This window comes from Carcharhinus amblyrhynchos, chromosome 5, assembly GCF_965287045.1.
Source record: "Carcharhinus amblyrhynchos chromosome 5, sCarAmb.v2.hapA, whole genome shotgun sequence".
Taxonomy (NCBI): domain Eukaryota; kingdom Metazoa; phylum Chordata; class Chondrichthyes; order Carcharhiniformes; family Carcharhinidae; genus Carcharhinus; species Carcharhinus amblyrhynchos.
This window is the reverse complement of record NC_137328.1, coordinates 121,899,542-121,915,376: the sequence shown is the minus strand read 5'-3', so window position 1 is coordinate 121,915,376 and position 15,835 is coordinate 121,899,542. Positions and strand designations below refer to the sequence as shown.

At 44.7% G+C, this 15,835-nt stretch overlaps 1 protein-coding gene across 1 annotated transcript in view; it reads left to right on the top strand.

Annotated features, from left to right (window-relative positions):
• rgs12b (regulator of G protein signaling 12b) overlaps positions 1-15,463 on the top strand; it is a 195,393-nt gene extending 179,930 nt beyond the window's left edge. The window contains exon 18 of the mRNA XM_080189495.1: positions 15,105-15,463. Coding sequence (XP_080045621.1) covers positions 15,105-15,463 — 359 coding nt within the window. The remainder of the gene's footprint in view (positions 1-15,104) is intronic.
• The last annotated feature ends 372 nt before the right edge of the window (positions 15,464-15,835 follow it).

The following is a 15,835-nucleotide window of genomic DNA, read 5'->3' as shown; positions in this document are numbered from 1 at the left end:
TTTTTTTTAAAAGGCCTGCTTTGGAGCTGTGGGACATTTTCCTAGATAGCAAAAACAGCAAGACCCTCCAGCTCTTGCTCCCCATGGTCCCTCATATCTCTTTGCCAAGCTACAGCACTGCATCCACCCTCATGCCCCCAATGTAAATCTATGCCCTTCCACAACCCCCCGGGACCTCATGTTGGCTATGCTCATTGATCCATTATTATACTACGTATGGAACCAACAGTCCCTATAGTAAGAGTAACATGTTTTAAAAATGATCATTTTACCACTAGATTAATTATAAGTTATTTCACTGTAAGACAATAAAAGTCTCAATCATCCATACCCTTTAAAGAATCAATTATAGGAACCATGGACCCTTAAAACCACTTAACTTTATATAAACAAATACATGAAATTGCCAGCAGGGATCAGAAAGCCAGACCTGTCAATTAAACAACGTTTTGCCTGGAGCTCAGATGTTTCAACAAGATTAATAGATTTCTGATAGTCAAGCCTCATTATGTGTGCTTGGCATAGTGAGCATGAGGAGTCATGGGTGGGGGGAGGGGGGGATCCATGGCATGGGAAGCATGAGGAGAACCTTTGAACTCACATTTTAAATAGTCTCCTCACATAGACTCGTGTTAATGACTCCTTTGAAGGGCCATGAACTACAGATCTATAAAAACCTGACCCGACTCCACGAGTTGGACAAGCCTCTGTCCTTAATGAAGTTGACCAGGTTGGGGCTGATGGGTGTATCCTTAAAAGGCACTTCAATGAGTCTGACAGCCAGGGAGTAGATGCACTGCCATTTTTAAAGAACTCTCATGTTATCCTCCCTCGGTGAAAATCCTGCCCTTTATCAAGTGCTCCTTCATTGTCTTTGGGCCAAATCCTGGAACTCCCTCCCTAACAGCACTGTGGGTGTACTTATATCACATTAACTGTTGCAGTTCCAGGTAGTGGCTTAGCAGTATCTTATTAAGGGCAATTAGGGATCGGCAATAAATGCTGATTAAATAACCATTACAATGCCTTTGCATATTCTGTTGATGATGGAAAGAATGCAAGGACAGGCTGGTAACAGTTGATGCTTCAATATAGAAAAATGTTAATACCTTTAGAAAGAACAGGGAGCAGTACTACACTTTACATAGTAAGATTTTAAACAAGAGTGAAGAGCAGAGGGACCTTGGTATGTATACTGGCCATAGAAAGGCAAATAAAATCATTGGTTTTGTGTCGGGAGCCAGATACACAAGAGATGAATCACAAATTCTTTCCTTTCCCATTCAATCTGCTGCAATTGGTCCATGTCTGACAATGTGCTTAACATAAATCTAGCTGCAAACTGCCCGTTTCCTCCCACATTCCATACATGTGCGGGTTAGGTTGATTGGCCATGCTAAATTGCCCCTTAGTGTCAGGGGGCCAAGCAGGGTAAATATGTGGAGTTACAGGGGCAGGGGCTGTGTGGGATTGTTGTTGGTGCACACTTATTGGGCCAAATGGCAGCCTCTTGCACTGTAGGGAGTCTATGTTTCTATAAAGATATGACCACTGGGACATTATTTAACAGCAGTCTAGGATAGTTGTAAGCTTCCTAGTTCCATCATGGGAAAAAAACAGGTTTTCTTGTCTGGTGCTTCCAACTGATAACATACCATAGAATCAAGTTTTAGATCAGAAGAAAAAATGGGGAAATGCTGGGCACAAGCTTGGTTCTGGAGAAGGTTCAGTAGACTGATCATTAGGGTGAAGGGGTTGCCTTATGAGGAAAGGATGAGCAGGTTAGCCTTATCTATATTCATTGGAGTTTAGCAGGATGTGAGGTGACCTTATTGAATCATGTAACATTCTGACAGGGTAAATGCTGAGAAAATGTTTCCCCTTGGAAGGGAATCTAGATCGGAGGGCACAGTTTAAGGATAAAGGGCCTCCTGTTTAAAACAGAAATGAGGAGCAATTTCTTCTCTCTCTCTCATTGGGCTTTGGAATCCTCTTCTGCAGAAAGCAGTGGAGGTTGGATCATTGAATATATTCGAGGTTGGGTTAGACAAATTTTTGATTGAGTCAAGGATTGTGGGTGACAGGCTTTAAATCCACAATCAGATAAGTCATGATCTTATTGAATGATGGAGCAGGCTGACCAATCTCTACTGCTCCTACTTATCATCTTATAATAAATCTTCTAAACCCATTATGAAATCCTAATTCTTGAATACCTTTTAAGAACAATGGATTTCAACATTAAAACATTGTGACGTGACACTGTTAAACTATTGCTTGTTTTATCTAGCTTCATCTTCCACACGGATTTGCGTGATTATCCTGCTGCACAGTTGGTTAGAAAGTTGAAAATGATACATCCTGCTCATGAGATGTTTATTTGTGTGCGCAAAGCATATGCTTGGGGCTTTGCTATTAAAAAGGCAGAAAATGAATGCCGTGCTTTAAGCTGCCACTCCTGTTTCACATGCTGTGTTATGAAGTATTTTGACCCTTTGGTCAAGATACATAGCAGAATTGTGAAAGATAAAACAAACGTCTATACATCTGGTCGCAGTGGGTCAGATCTTGGCAATGTGGTTGTTTTCTTTCCCTGCTGTTTTTATTGGCTATGGAAAGAAAATGCCTGTAGCACTTATGTTGGGTTGTCAAGGTGGCTTCCTGTATTACGCAGCCCAGATTTCCAGTATGTCCACACTCTTATTTAATTAGTTTGTTATTAACTGTCTGCTGTCGGATTAAAAATATAAAGTTTTCCTTCTGCTTTCGCACCCTGACGACTTCAGTACTTGTGTCATATCATGAAGCTAACCGAAACGCGTCCTCTTCTCAATGCTGATAGTGTTTATTGCCAATATAATTATAGATTATGTTTGCCTATTACAAGGTTTACCGAGTTCACCGCCAGCATTTTGTATAAAAGGTGATGCAAAATGTCAATTGATCTCTCCTCCAAGACCAGAGTCTGTATTCGTTCCTGCCCGTGCAGTAATTAAACCAAGTTTGAACTTCAGGCAATTTGTGAGTCAGATCATCCAGGCTGCCAGTCTGTGGTCTAACCTTAGTTATTAAGAACATAAGAAATAGGAGCAGGAGTAGGCCATCCAGCCCTTCGAGCCTGCCCCGCCATTCAATAAGATCATGGCTGATCTGTCGTGTCTCAGTTCCACATTCCCGCCCTCTCCCCATAACCCTTAATCCCCTCGCTTATCAAAAACCCATCTACCCGCGTCTTAAAAATATTTAGCGAGGTAGCCTCCACCACCTCAACGGGCAGAGAATTCCAGAGATTCACCACCCTTTGAGTGAAGAAGTTCCTCCTCAACTCCGTTCTAAACCGCCCCCCCTTTATCTTGAGGCTGTGCCCCCTAGTCCTACTGTCCTTTCTGAGCAGGAAGAGCCTCTCCACCTCTATCCTATCCATCCCATTCATCATCCCATTAACCATCAATCTCTTATTCATAAGAACATAAGAAATAGGAGCAGGAGTAGGCCATCTAGCCCTTCGAGCCTGCCCCGCCATTCAATAAGATCATGGCTGATCTGTTGTGGCTCAGTTCCACTTTCCCGCCCTCTCCCCATAACCCTTAATCCCCTCTCTTATCAAGAACCCATCAACCTGCTTCTTAAAAATATTTAGCGAGGCAGCCTCCACCACTTCAACGGGCAGAGAATTCCAGAGATTCACCACCCTTTGAGTGAAGAAGTTCCTCCTCAACTCCGTTCTAAACCGCCTCCCCTTTATCTTGAGGCTGTGCCCCCTAGTGAGTGTTTGGTCTCTCAATGTCCGGATACTCTCAGGAGTGTCTGAGACCCTTATCTCATCTTGAAGAAGAAATGAACTGTGGAGACTTAGAAACTTAGACTGAAGAATTTCCTCACAGAAAGTAATTTAGAAGACTTGAATGCAAGCACTCAAACATTACCTGGAAATAATTTAACATTCTTCTTTTGAGAGTGGGAGACAGGCAAATAAGTCCTTTGAGGTAATCCTCAAGTAAGGCAACCAGTGTAAAACAACGTATTTTCTTGGAGGTGCCAATGGGAGTCCAGGAATTGGACAGTGGCATGGTGGCACAATGGTTGGCACTGCTGCATTACAGCACCATGGCCCCTGATCAATTCCACAGTAGGTAACTGTGTGAAGTCTGCACATAAGAACATAAGAACATAAGAAATAGGAGCAGGAGTAGGCCAACTAGCCCTTCGAGCCTGTCCCACCATTCAATAAGATCATGGCTGATCTGTCGTGGCTCAGTTCCACTTTCCCGCCCTCTCCCCATAACCCTTAATCCCCTCTCTCATCAAAAACCCATCAACCCGCTTCTTAAAAATATTTAGCAAGGCAGCCTCCACCACTTCAACGGGCAGAGAATTCCAGAGATTCACCACCCTTTGAGTGAAGATTTGCAGTTTAGGTGGATTAGCCATGATCAATACATGAGGTTAGGGCCTAGGTAGGATGCTCTGTCTGATGGTCAGTGCAAACTCAATGGGCCAAATGGCCTCTTCTGCACTGTAGAAATTCTATGATTCAGTGGACTGGATCTGAGTTACTTAGCCACTTCTCTAAGCCGAGTTCTTGGGTGATGCTCATGATGCTTCCTGAAGTGCGTGATTATTGCATCATACCCCGAAGAAAGTGACTATCATTTTGTGGAATTGTATGTTCTAGAGCTCTAACTGTGCCACTGAAGACAATAAGTTGACCTTTTTACTAGCGAGAGGCAGATACTATACTAGTTGAACATAATACCTAGATCCACTCCTAAACCAAGCCTAACAGCTTGTTAATTCATTTTTTTAAGATGGCAAGTGGGCTGCCGATTCTGGTGCCCGCTGTCTTCCATTTTATTGAAGATCAGTGTTATGAAAGGTTAGTGACCCCACCATATCATCACATCAGATTTAAGTCTGAGCACAGAATGATCCTGAATTCCAAATATAACATTCACCCCTATGATTCTATGCCCTGACTGAATATATTTTGGTCAGGTCAAAAGTGGAGGCCAAAAGTGCTATGAGCACAAGGATTTTCAGACTCATGTTTTCTGAAAAGCCATATAAAGTCTCAGATTAAGTTCAGAGAGTCCCATTGAAATGCAGTGGCTTGAACAACTTAATTTGGAAAAGATCTGTTTGAAGCACTTTGATGTGGAGATGCTGCCGTTGGACTGGGGTAAACACAGTAAGAAGTCTCAGAACACCAGGTTAAAGTCCAGTAGGTTTATTTGGTAGCAAATCCAATAACTTCCGGAGCGCTGCTCCTTCATCAGGTAAGTGGGAGTTCTGTTCACAAACAGGGCATATAAAGACACAAACTCAATTTGCAAAATAATGGTTGGAATGCGAATCTTTATAGGGAATCAAGTCTTAAAGGTATAGACAATGTGAGTGGAGAGAGGGTTAAACACAGGTTAAAGAGATGTGTATCGTCTCCAGACAGGACAGTTAGTGAGATTTTGCAAGCTCAGGCAAGTCATGGGGGTTACAGATAATGTGACATGAACCCAACATCTTGGTTGAGGCCATCGTCATGTGGAACTTGGCTATCAGTCTCTGCTCAGCAACTCTGCGTTGCCGTGTGTCGTGAAGGCTGCCTTGGTTCTCCAATCTGACCCTACAGAGAAACTGGTTTCTTTTGGCATTCCTGTTCAGCTGTTGAACTGAATATGTGCCCCCATCAGAGAATGAAAAATCGAGCTGGTTAAATAAGTGTGCTCGTTCAGTAACTCACATGGTACTAGATAGGAAGAGCAGCAGACAGGAAAAGACCTTCTGTTCTGCACAGCCGTGATGTCTTGGAGATTACACACAATGAATACAGACTCTGCTTACTTGAGTCGCGCTATGTGGAAGAGATGCAAAACAGATAAAATTTCAGGCCAATTTTGGGTAGGAGCAGGGGATGGACAAAACAAAGTGACTGAGGAAACACTCTCAGTTATTCCACAGAATCATACAGTGTAGAAGGAGACCATCTAGCCCATCAAGTCTGCACTGACTTTCTGTGCGAGTATCTTCCACAGGCCCACCCTCCTGCCCTATCCCCGTAACCCCACATATTTCCCATGGCTAATGCCCCTAACCTACCCATCTTGGGATACTGAGGGGCAATTAACATGGCCAATTCATCTAACGTGCACATCTTTGGACTGTGGGCAGAAACTGGAGCACCCGGAGGAAACCCAAGCAGACAATGTGCAAACTCCACATAGACATTCAGCCAAGGCTGGAGTTGAACATGGATCCCTAGTTGAACATGGGTCGCTAATAGGAATAGAGACTAAATAGACTGGGTCTGTACTCGTTGGAGTTTAGAAGGATGAGGGGGGATCTTATAGAGGCGTATAAAATAATGAAGGGGATGTATAGGGCAGAGGTGGACAGATTCTTCCTGCTTAGAAAGGATAGCAGGACTGGAGAGCACAGCCTCAAGATAAGGGGGGGGTAGTTTAGATCAGAGTTGAGGAGGAACTTCTTCACTCAAAGGGTGATGAAGCTCTGGAATTCTCTGCCCGTTGAAGTGGTGGAGGCTACCTCGCTAAATATATTTAAGTCACGGGTAGGTAGGTTTTTGATAGACAAGGGAATTAAGGGTTATGGGGAGAGACCGGGAAAGTGGAACTGATCCACTTCAGATCAGCCATGATCTTATTGAATGGCAGGGCAGGCTCGAAGGGCTAGATGGCCTACTTGTGCTCCTATTTCTTATGTTCTTATCTCAATAAAATGACAATATACGCAATGACTTTTGCACAAATAAAGTTAAAGTTTATTTACTGGTCACAAGTAAGGCTTACATTAACACTGCAATGAAGTTACTGTGAAATTCCCCTAGTTGCCACACTCCAGCGCCTGTTCGGGCCAATGCACCTAACCAACACGTCTTTCAGACTGTGGGAGGAAACCGGAGCCCCCGGAGGAAACCCATGCAGACATGGGGAGAACGTACAGACTCCTCACAGGCAGTGATCCAAGCAAGGAATTCAACCTGGGTCCCTGGCACTGTGAGGCAGCAGTGCTAACCGCTATGTCACTGTGCCAGCTGTATATACAATATATATAAATACACTCAAAGTGCCACACGCTCACTGACAGATTATCGAGTTGGGAAGGATGGATTTGTCAGCTTCAAGTGCAGAGAAGTAAAGGGGTATATGGCCAAAGGTTTAGTAATTCATTTGTCTTCAGTGAATTTGATGATCTTACGACTTTCCTTTGGTGATCCTAATGTAGATGGTTGATTTGGCTTTTCCTCTGGAGACCGCAGTGCAGGGTTGAATTCTCTGTTGGGCAGCAGGGGTGTCCCTGAATGATCAAGGTCAGCAAACAGGGTTCAGAGCTTGCAAGGTGGGCTGGAGAGAGAGTGAGGAAGGAGAAACCCCACTTGGCTCTTTTCTTGTTAATGTCTCAGCTGCCTGTTCTCTTACCAAAAAGAATGCGGAGGTTTAAACACACGAAGAGCGTGCCTGTCACATGACAATCATCCAGTAATTCGAAAATGGTCATGATTAGCATATTTCCCTATGCGACTGGATCAGTTCCTGTATGGGAATTCCCTCTTTCTCTGCCATTGTCCCATTCACATGTGAGGGAAATTCCTGTTGAATATCCCAGGTTATTGCCCTGCAGCCTTGCTAAGGGACAGGATATGTGGTTCACTGATATTCTTCTGAAGCCATTGTCCTTGATGGGTCTTTCCAGACACAGTGGGTGGAATTCTCCCAACCTGCCCACAGTGGATTAGGTGGCAGGCAGAATCTGGGGGTACGAGCCAAAAAGTGTGAAGAGAAGACAGCAGGGGGGCAAAGGTGGAAGGAGGGCAGTGTAACCAGGGAGTGGGTGGGGAGGGGAAATTGGGGCAAAGACTCATAATGGCAGGGAGAAGGGCAAAGGAGGTGCATGGAGAAGGCAAACAACGGAAAGTGGAGGGAAGACTGAGGGGAGAGAAGCAGGACCCTGACCAGGCTGCATGAAAAGCTCACAAGCGAGGTTGCGGGGGAGTGGGTTGGGGGTGGGGGTGGGGGGTGGGGAGAGGGGGGGAGCGGGGGGGCGGTCATAGGGACACAATATCATTTACTGGAAAGGGAGGGACAAAGGCACCAGAGGCAGCGGGTAGAAAAATAGAAAATGGGAGCAGGAGGTGGGTCATTAGGCCCTCCAAACCTACTCCACCACTCATTATGATCATGGCTGATCATCCAACTCAGTAAACTGTTTCTGATTTACTCCCATATCCTTTGATTCTTTTAGCCCAAGAGCTATACCTAACTCCTGAAACATATACAGTTCTTTGGCCTTGACTACTTTCTGTGGTTGTGAATTTCACAGCTCTCCACTACTCTGAAGTAATTTCACCTCATCTCAGTCCTAAAATGTTTATCCCATATTCTTAGACTATGACCCCTGGTTCTGGACTCCCCCACCGTCAGGAACATCCTTCCTGCATCACCCCTATCCAATTCTGTTAGAATTTTATAGGTTTCTATGAGATTTGTCCCCTCCCCCCCTCACTTATTCTGAACTCCAGCGAGTACAATCCTAACTGACTCAATGTCTCCTCAGATGTCAGTCCCCCCGTCCCAGGAGTCAGCCTGGTAAGCCTCCTCTGTGCTTCCTTAGAGCAAGAACATCCTCCCTCAGATAAGGAAATGAAAATTGCATTGAAAAGTGGGCCATGAGTGCCTCACAGGTGAAGGGCTTGATGAAAAAGTGGTTGAATCAAGGAACAGCCTTCTTGAGGCTACTGGCCTTTTGCCTCTGGGTTGCTGATACCTTGCACAGTCTGGTGAAGACAGGTGGGCTGGAGAGTACAGCAATGCAAATTGGTTAGCCATCTTTGTTGCGAGCTCATGTCACACTCATTGAGCAGGATTTTCCAGCTGCGTTCGCCCCAAAACCGAAAAATCCTGCCCGAGATCAACAGACCTTTTCATGGTCTGCCCCTAGCCCCCTCCGATTCCCATGACAGCAGAATGAGAAAATTTGCTCCTTAGTCTGTGTTTTAAAAACTCTTTTTTAAACAAAGTTCAGTTCGTTTGTTTCACTGATGGAGTAAAAATCATTATTTGGTGTAAGGCATGTTTTTGTGACACTTGTTATTCCTGATATCACTGGGATAAATCTTTGCTGAACTCTTTTCATGGTTTGTGCTCAGAATTGCATGCGGCACTTCACCTGTCACCTACCCAACGTCCTGCACTCATTCAACATCAATTACTTCTGTCTTTGTGGCCCTCTCAACCTCCACTCCCACTTTGAAATATCTAAGACCATAAGACCATAAGACATAAGAACAGTAAGGCCATTCGGCCATCGAGTCTGCTGTGCCATTCAAACATGGCTGATTGCTTTCTCATCCCCATTCTCCTGCCTTTTCCCTATAACCTGTGATCCCCTTATTAATCAAGAACCTATCAATTTCTGTCTTAAAGACACTCAATGGCCTGGCCTCCAAAGCCTTCTGCAGCAATGATTCACCACCCCCTGGCTGAAGAAATCTCTCCTCGTCTCAGTTTTAAAGGATCGTCTCTTTAGCCTGAGGTTGTGCCCTTTTAAACATCTACTTCCTTCAATTTCTATTCCTGTATTCCATTAGGTATTTTACCAAACCCACAAAGTTCCTTTTCTCTGCAGTGTGTCTGCCCGACCACTGCATCCTTCTGCCATTTAAATTTATTTATATTAAAGTTTATTTATTAGTCACAAGTAAGGCTTGCATTAACACTGCAATAAAGTTACTGTGAAATTCCCGTAATACCACACTTCAGTACCTGTTCAGGTCAATGCACCTAACCAGCACGTCTTTCAGGCTGTGGGAGGAAACTGAAGCACCCAAAGGAAACCCATGCAGACACGGGGAGAATGTGCAAACTCCACCCAGATAGTGACCCAAGCCAAGAATCGAACCCCGGTCCCTGGCGCTATGAGGCAGCAGTGCTAACCATTGTGCCACCCCAAAAGTTTATTTATTTGTCACAAGTAGGCTTACATTAACACTGCAATGAAGTCACTGTGAAAATTCCCTAGTCGCCACACTCCAGCTCCTTTAGGGTACTCTGAGGGAGAATTTAGCATGGCCAATGCACCCAACTGGCATGCCTTTTGGACTGCGGGAGGAAACTGGAGCACCCAGAGGAAACCCCTGCAGACACAGGGAGAATGTGCAGTCTCCACACCTTGACCCAAACTGGGAATCGAACCTGGTTCCCTTGTGCTGTGAGGCAGCAATGCTAACCACTGTGCCACCATGCCACCCTGATTTGTTTGCCATTCTCAGAGTTCACCAATTGCTCCTTGATGCTGGCATACTTCAATTTGATTCTTCATTCACTTTTGGCCAAATTGTTTCTATGAATGAAAAAGCAGAGATTTTGGCAGACATCACCAAAGAGCGCCAACACACACACACACACACTGCTGCAATTCTCCAGGTCCACGTTAAGCAATCGGAAATTCCTGCCCAGTCAATGGATCTTTGGCTGGTCTGTCAAATATTCCATTAAGCCCGTGATGATTCCCAACGCAAGCAGGATTGGAAAATCAGGCCACTGAGTCAATAAAAAGCACTTGTTCCTTACAACCCTTTGCTTTCTGATTATGAGTCAGCCCTACATGCATTTAATATACTTAAGATGAGAGAGGAAAGTTCAAAGGAGATGTGAGAGACAAGTTTTTTTACAGAGAGTGGTAGATGTCTGGAACGTGCTGCCGGGGTGGTGATGGAGGCAGATGCGATAGACATGTTTAATCTTTCAGATAAGCACATGAATATACAAGGAATAGAGGGATATGGACCAAGGCAGAAGGGATTAGTTTAATTTGGCATCATGTTCGGCACAACATCGTGGGCTGATGGACTTGTTCCTGTGCTGTACCGTTCTATGTTCCATATCCATGTATCTACATTCTTTTTAATGTCATGTATCTTTAGCCTCTGACATGATAGTTTATCACATTCTTTGAAAAAATCCATAAAATTAACCTTAAGCTCCTTCAGGCTTAAAGGTACAACTGTGTTGCACTGATATTGTGAAAACAGTAAATCTAATGCAGTTCTGCTCCTGGTAGGTTGTTGGATATACAACATCCTTTAGGGAAGGAAATCTGCCGTCCTTACCTAGTTTAGCCTACATGTGACTCCAAAGCTACAGCAATGTGGTTGACTCTCAAATGCCCTCTGAAATGGCTGAGCAGTTATTCCAGATCCGTCTATTCATTCACTGGAACTGTGTTAGGCTGCTGACAAGACCAGAATTTATTTCCCATTCCTTTGAGAAAGTGATGGGGAATCCCACCTTGATCCACTGCGATAAACCTTGTGTGAAGATCCCCTCAGAGTGCTAATGTTAGGTAGGGAGTTTCATGATATTCAACCCAGCGTCAATGAAAGAAAATTGCCAAGTTAAAATTTCCAAAAGTAAAATACTAAGAATGCTGGAAATCTGAAAGAAAGTTCTGAAGAAGAGACATATTGGACACAAAAAGCTAACTCTGTTTCTCTCTCTACATGTGCTGAGTCTTTCCAGCATTTTCTGTTTTTATTTCACATTTCCAGATCAGGGTGGTGTGTGACTTAGAGGTGAAACATAGAGATTGGCCCTTCAAGCCCGCTCCACCATTCATTATGATCATGGCTGATCGTCCAACTCAATAGCCTGATCCTGCCTTCCTCATCCTCCCCCATCCTTTGATCTCCTTCGCTTTAAGTTCTATATTTATCTCCTTTTTGAATTCTTACAATGTTTTGGCTTCAACTACTTTCTGTGGTAGTGAATTCCATAAACTTACCACTCTCTGGGTGAAGAAATTTCTCCTCATCTCTATCCTGAATTCCCTATCTGGGGAGGCGATGGCCTAGTGGTATCAGCACATTCTTTTTGTGTCTGCATGGGTTTCCTCCGGGCGCTCCAGTTTCCTCCCTCAGTCCAAAGATGTGGGGGCTAAGTGGATTGGCCATGTTAAATTGCCCCTTAGTGCCAGGGAGACTAGCTAGGGTAAATAATTGGGGTCATGGGAATAGGGCCTGGATGGGATTTTGGTCGGTGCAGACTCAATGGGCCGAATGGCCTCCTCCTGCACTGTAGGATTTTTGATTCTCTATAATCAATTCTGTACAGTTCTGTGGGCTTTTCTGATTGTTTGATGGTTATGAATTTGGGTACTAATCTGTGGGTTTGACGCTGATGTTTTTACTGGCTACAGTTCTACTAAAATTAACAATGGTTCATAGTAAGGTCTTTTCCACAACATGGATTTGGAAAGTGTCCAAGTTACGATAAGTTATCTCTACCATCCAGAGGGACAAGGGCAGCAAGGTACATGGGAACATCAGCACCTGTGAGTTCCCATCCTGACCTGGAAATATATCACCGTTCCTTCACTGTCACTGGGTCAAAATCCTGGAACTCCCTTCCTAACAGCATCATAGGTGTACCTCCACAACATAAGCAGCTCACCGCCTCCTTTTCAAGGGCAAACTAGGGATGGGCAACAAATGTCCCATGAAAGAATAAAAAAAGAAAAGGAATATGTTCCAGGGTGCAGACAAAATGAAATCAGTGTTTTTACTATCTGGTCAAAAGACAGTGTGAGACTGCAGTGACAAAACACAGAAGGGCACATTCCAGTAATTAAGTGATTGCTTAGTTAATTGCTGCTTGCAGGGTCTTGATGCACAGTACTGGCTGCCACGTTTACCCATATAAATTAGCGACAACACATCAGGAGTACTTGATTGTGAAATGATTTGGGATATTGTGAGGCTGTAATGACAGGAATGCATGCTTCTTTCCTAGCAGTCTGTACAAAAGTGTTATGATGCCTTCTAGAGAGCAGGTATCACACATAATAATTTCTGTGTCCTGCCTAAAAAGAACAAAAGGCTCATTGACACGAGTAGCAACTGTGAGCACTAATTGTTCATAAGAACATAATAAGAAATAGGAGCAGGAGTAGGCCAACTAGCCCTTCGAGCCTGCCTCGCCATTCAATAAGATCATGGCTGATCTGTTGTGGCTCAGCTCCACATTCCCGCCCTTTCCCCATAACCCTTAATCCCCTCTCTCATCAAAAACCCATCAACCCGCATCGTAAAAATATTTAGCGAGGCAGCCTCCACCACTTCAACGGGCAGAGAATTCCAGAGATTCACCACCCTTTGAGTGAAGAAGTTCCTCCTCAACTCTGTTCTAAACCGCCCCTCCTTTATCTTGAGGCTGTGCCCCCTAGTCCTATTATCCTTTCTGAGCGGGAAGAGTCTCTCCACCTCTATCCTATCCATCCCATTCATCATCTTATACGTCTCAATGAGATCGCCCCTCATTCTTCTAAACTCTAACGAGTACAAGCCTAATCTATTCAGCCTCTCCTCATAGCTCAACCCCCTCAACTCCGGCATCAGCCTAGTATACCTCCTCTGCACTCCCTCCAAGGCTAAAATATCCTTGCGTAAGTACGGCGCCCAAAACTGCACACAGTACTCCAGCTGCGGCCTCACCAATGCCCTATACAGCTGCAGCAAGACCTCCCTACTTTAATCTTCAATCCCCCTCGTGATGAAGGCCAGCATCCCATTCGCCTTCCTGACCACCTGCTGCACCTGCAAGCTGGGTTTTTGCGACTCATGCACAAGGACCCTGAGGTCCCTCTGCACCATCGCCTGCTGCAGTTTTTCTCCACGTAAGTAATAATCCTTCCTACCATTATTCCTACCAAAGTGGACCACCTCGCACTTACCAACATTAAATTCCATTTGCCATTTCCTGGCCCATTCGCCCAGCCTATCTAGATCCTTCTGTAGACTCTCCCCACCCTCCGCACAATTTGCCTTTCCACCAATTTTGGTGTCATCAGCAAATTTCGACACCCTACACTCGGTTCCCTCCTCCAGATCATCTATATAAATGGTAAATAGCTGAGGCCCCAGCACCGACCCCTGGGGCACTCCACTAGTCACCATCCGCCAATCCGAATAGCACCTATTGACCCCCACTCTCTGCCTCCTATTTGACAACCAGTCCTCTATCCACGCTAACACCCTACCCCTAACTCCATGCCCCCTGACCTTCTGTAATAACCTCTTGTGAGGTACCTTGTCAAACGCCTTCTGAAAATCCAGAAAGACCACATCCACCGGCTCTCCTCTATCCACCGCCCTAGACACATCCTCATAGAACTCCAGTAAATTTGTCAGACACGACTTCCCTTTAAGGAAACCGTGCTGCGTCTGCTCTATCAAGCAGTTCCCCTCAAGATGCCTCGCTATTTCCTTCTTGATGACGGATTCTAACATTTTACCTACAACAGACGTTAAACTAACAGGCCTATAATTCCCCGCCTTTTGCCTGGCACCCTTCTTAAACAATGGCATAATATTAGCCGTTTTCCAATCTTCCGGCACTTCCCCGGAATCCAGCGACGTCTGGAAAATAACCACCAAGGCATCCACTATCACCTCCGCCATTTTCAGGACCCTCGGATGCATTCCATCCGGTCCTGGGGACTTGTCCACAATCAGCCCCTCCAGTCTGTCGAGCACCACCTCTCTAGTAACAGTAATGTCATTGAGACCCTCCAGTCCTACCACCTTTCCATCGCTAACACCCGGCAAATTATTCATGATTTTGATGTGAAGTTCTCAGCATAGTTTGATGATAATACGGAAGAAATGCCATTCACTTCATGTCTTCAAAGAATCATAGAATCCCTACAGTGCAGAACGAGGCCATTCGGCCCCTCAAGCCTACACCAACCACAATTCCACTCTGGCCCTATCCCCGTAACCTCACGCATTTACCCTAGCTAGTGCCCCTGGTACTAGCGGCAATTTAATATGGCTAATCCATCTAACCTGTACATCTTTGGGCTGTGGCAAGAAACCGGAGTACATGGAGGAAAGCCGCACACACAACAGGGAGAATGTACAAACTCCCCACAGACACCCAAGGTTGAACTGAACCCGGGTCCCTGGCACTGCAAGGTAGCAGTGCTAACTGCTGTGCCACCCCATCATATATTCTGGATAAAGGTCAGCACATTGGTATTTAAATCCTGTTGTTTGTCTTTACCTTAATATCCCTGTTTTTCTTATTCCTGTAAAGATTCGATGAATGAAAGGGGGAAGATTGCTTGGATGAAGCCTTCTTCCTTTGGACAGAGTCCTGGCGCACAGACAAGTGTAAACAGGACCCCTTTGGCTGTCAGTACCAACCACTCCCACCGAGGACTTCCTGTAAACAAGATTATTGACATTGACGGAGTGAAATCAGAAGACGCTCAGGCAAGAACTGAAGAGTCAGAGGGGAATCTGAGTTTTGAAGGATGTATTTCAGAATTGAGAAGTTGCCAGGGGAGGATGCGCACGGGGGTTTACCGGATGTCGGAACTGCCATCGCTGATCACAGTGAGGAACGAGAGGAGTAAGACATTACAGGCACAGCATAAAGCTACTTTTGTCTGACTGTTGGCCATGCTTTAAAATGGTCACAAGATGATTGTTTTGAGTAATAATTTGGAAAATTGTGATTAAAAATAGTAATTTATTGCTGAAAACTAGATAATTAGTGCTCATGAGTTAGTTATCTTCATCTCATATCTCCAGCACTGGTTGAGAAACACTGAACAAAGATTCACTAACTTAAATATCTAGAACTTTGGGAAATGAGAGATGATGTTGGGCTGATTCAGTGATGCCAACATTTGATTGTTACAGGTCTAACTAGGCAAGTATTGGCATGTTTCATGGAGCAACTTACTTACATTCAGGAGCCAAGTTTTTGATACAAAAAGGATCTTACTTTGAAATAATTTTGACTAAATATGAAATAGGTTG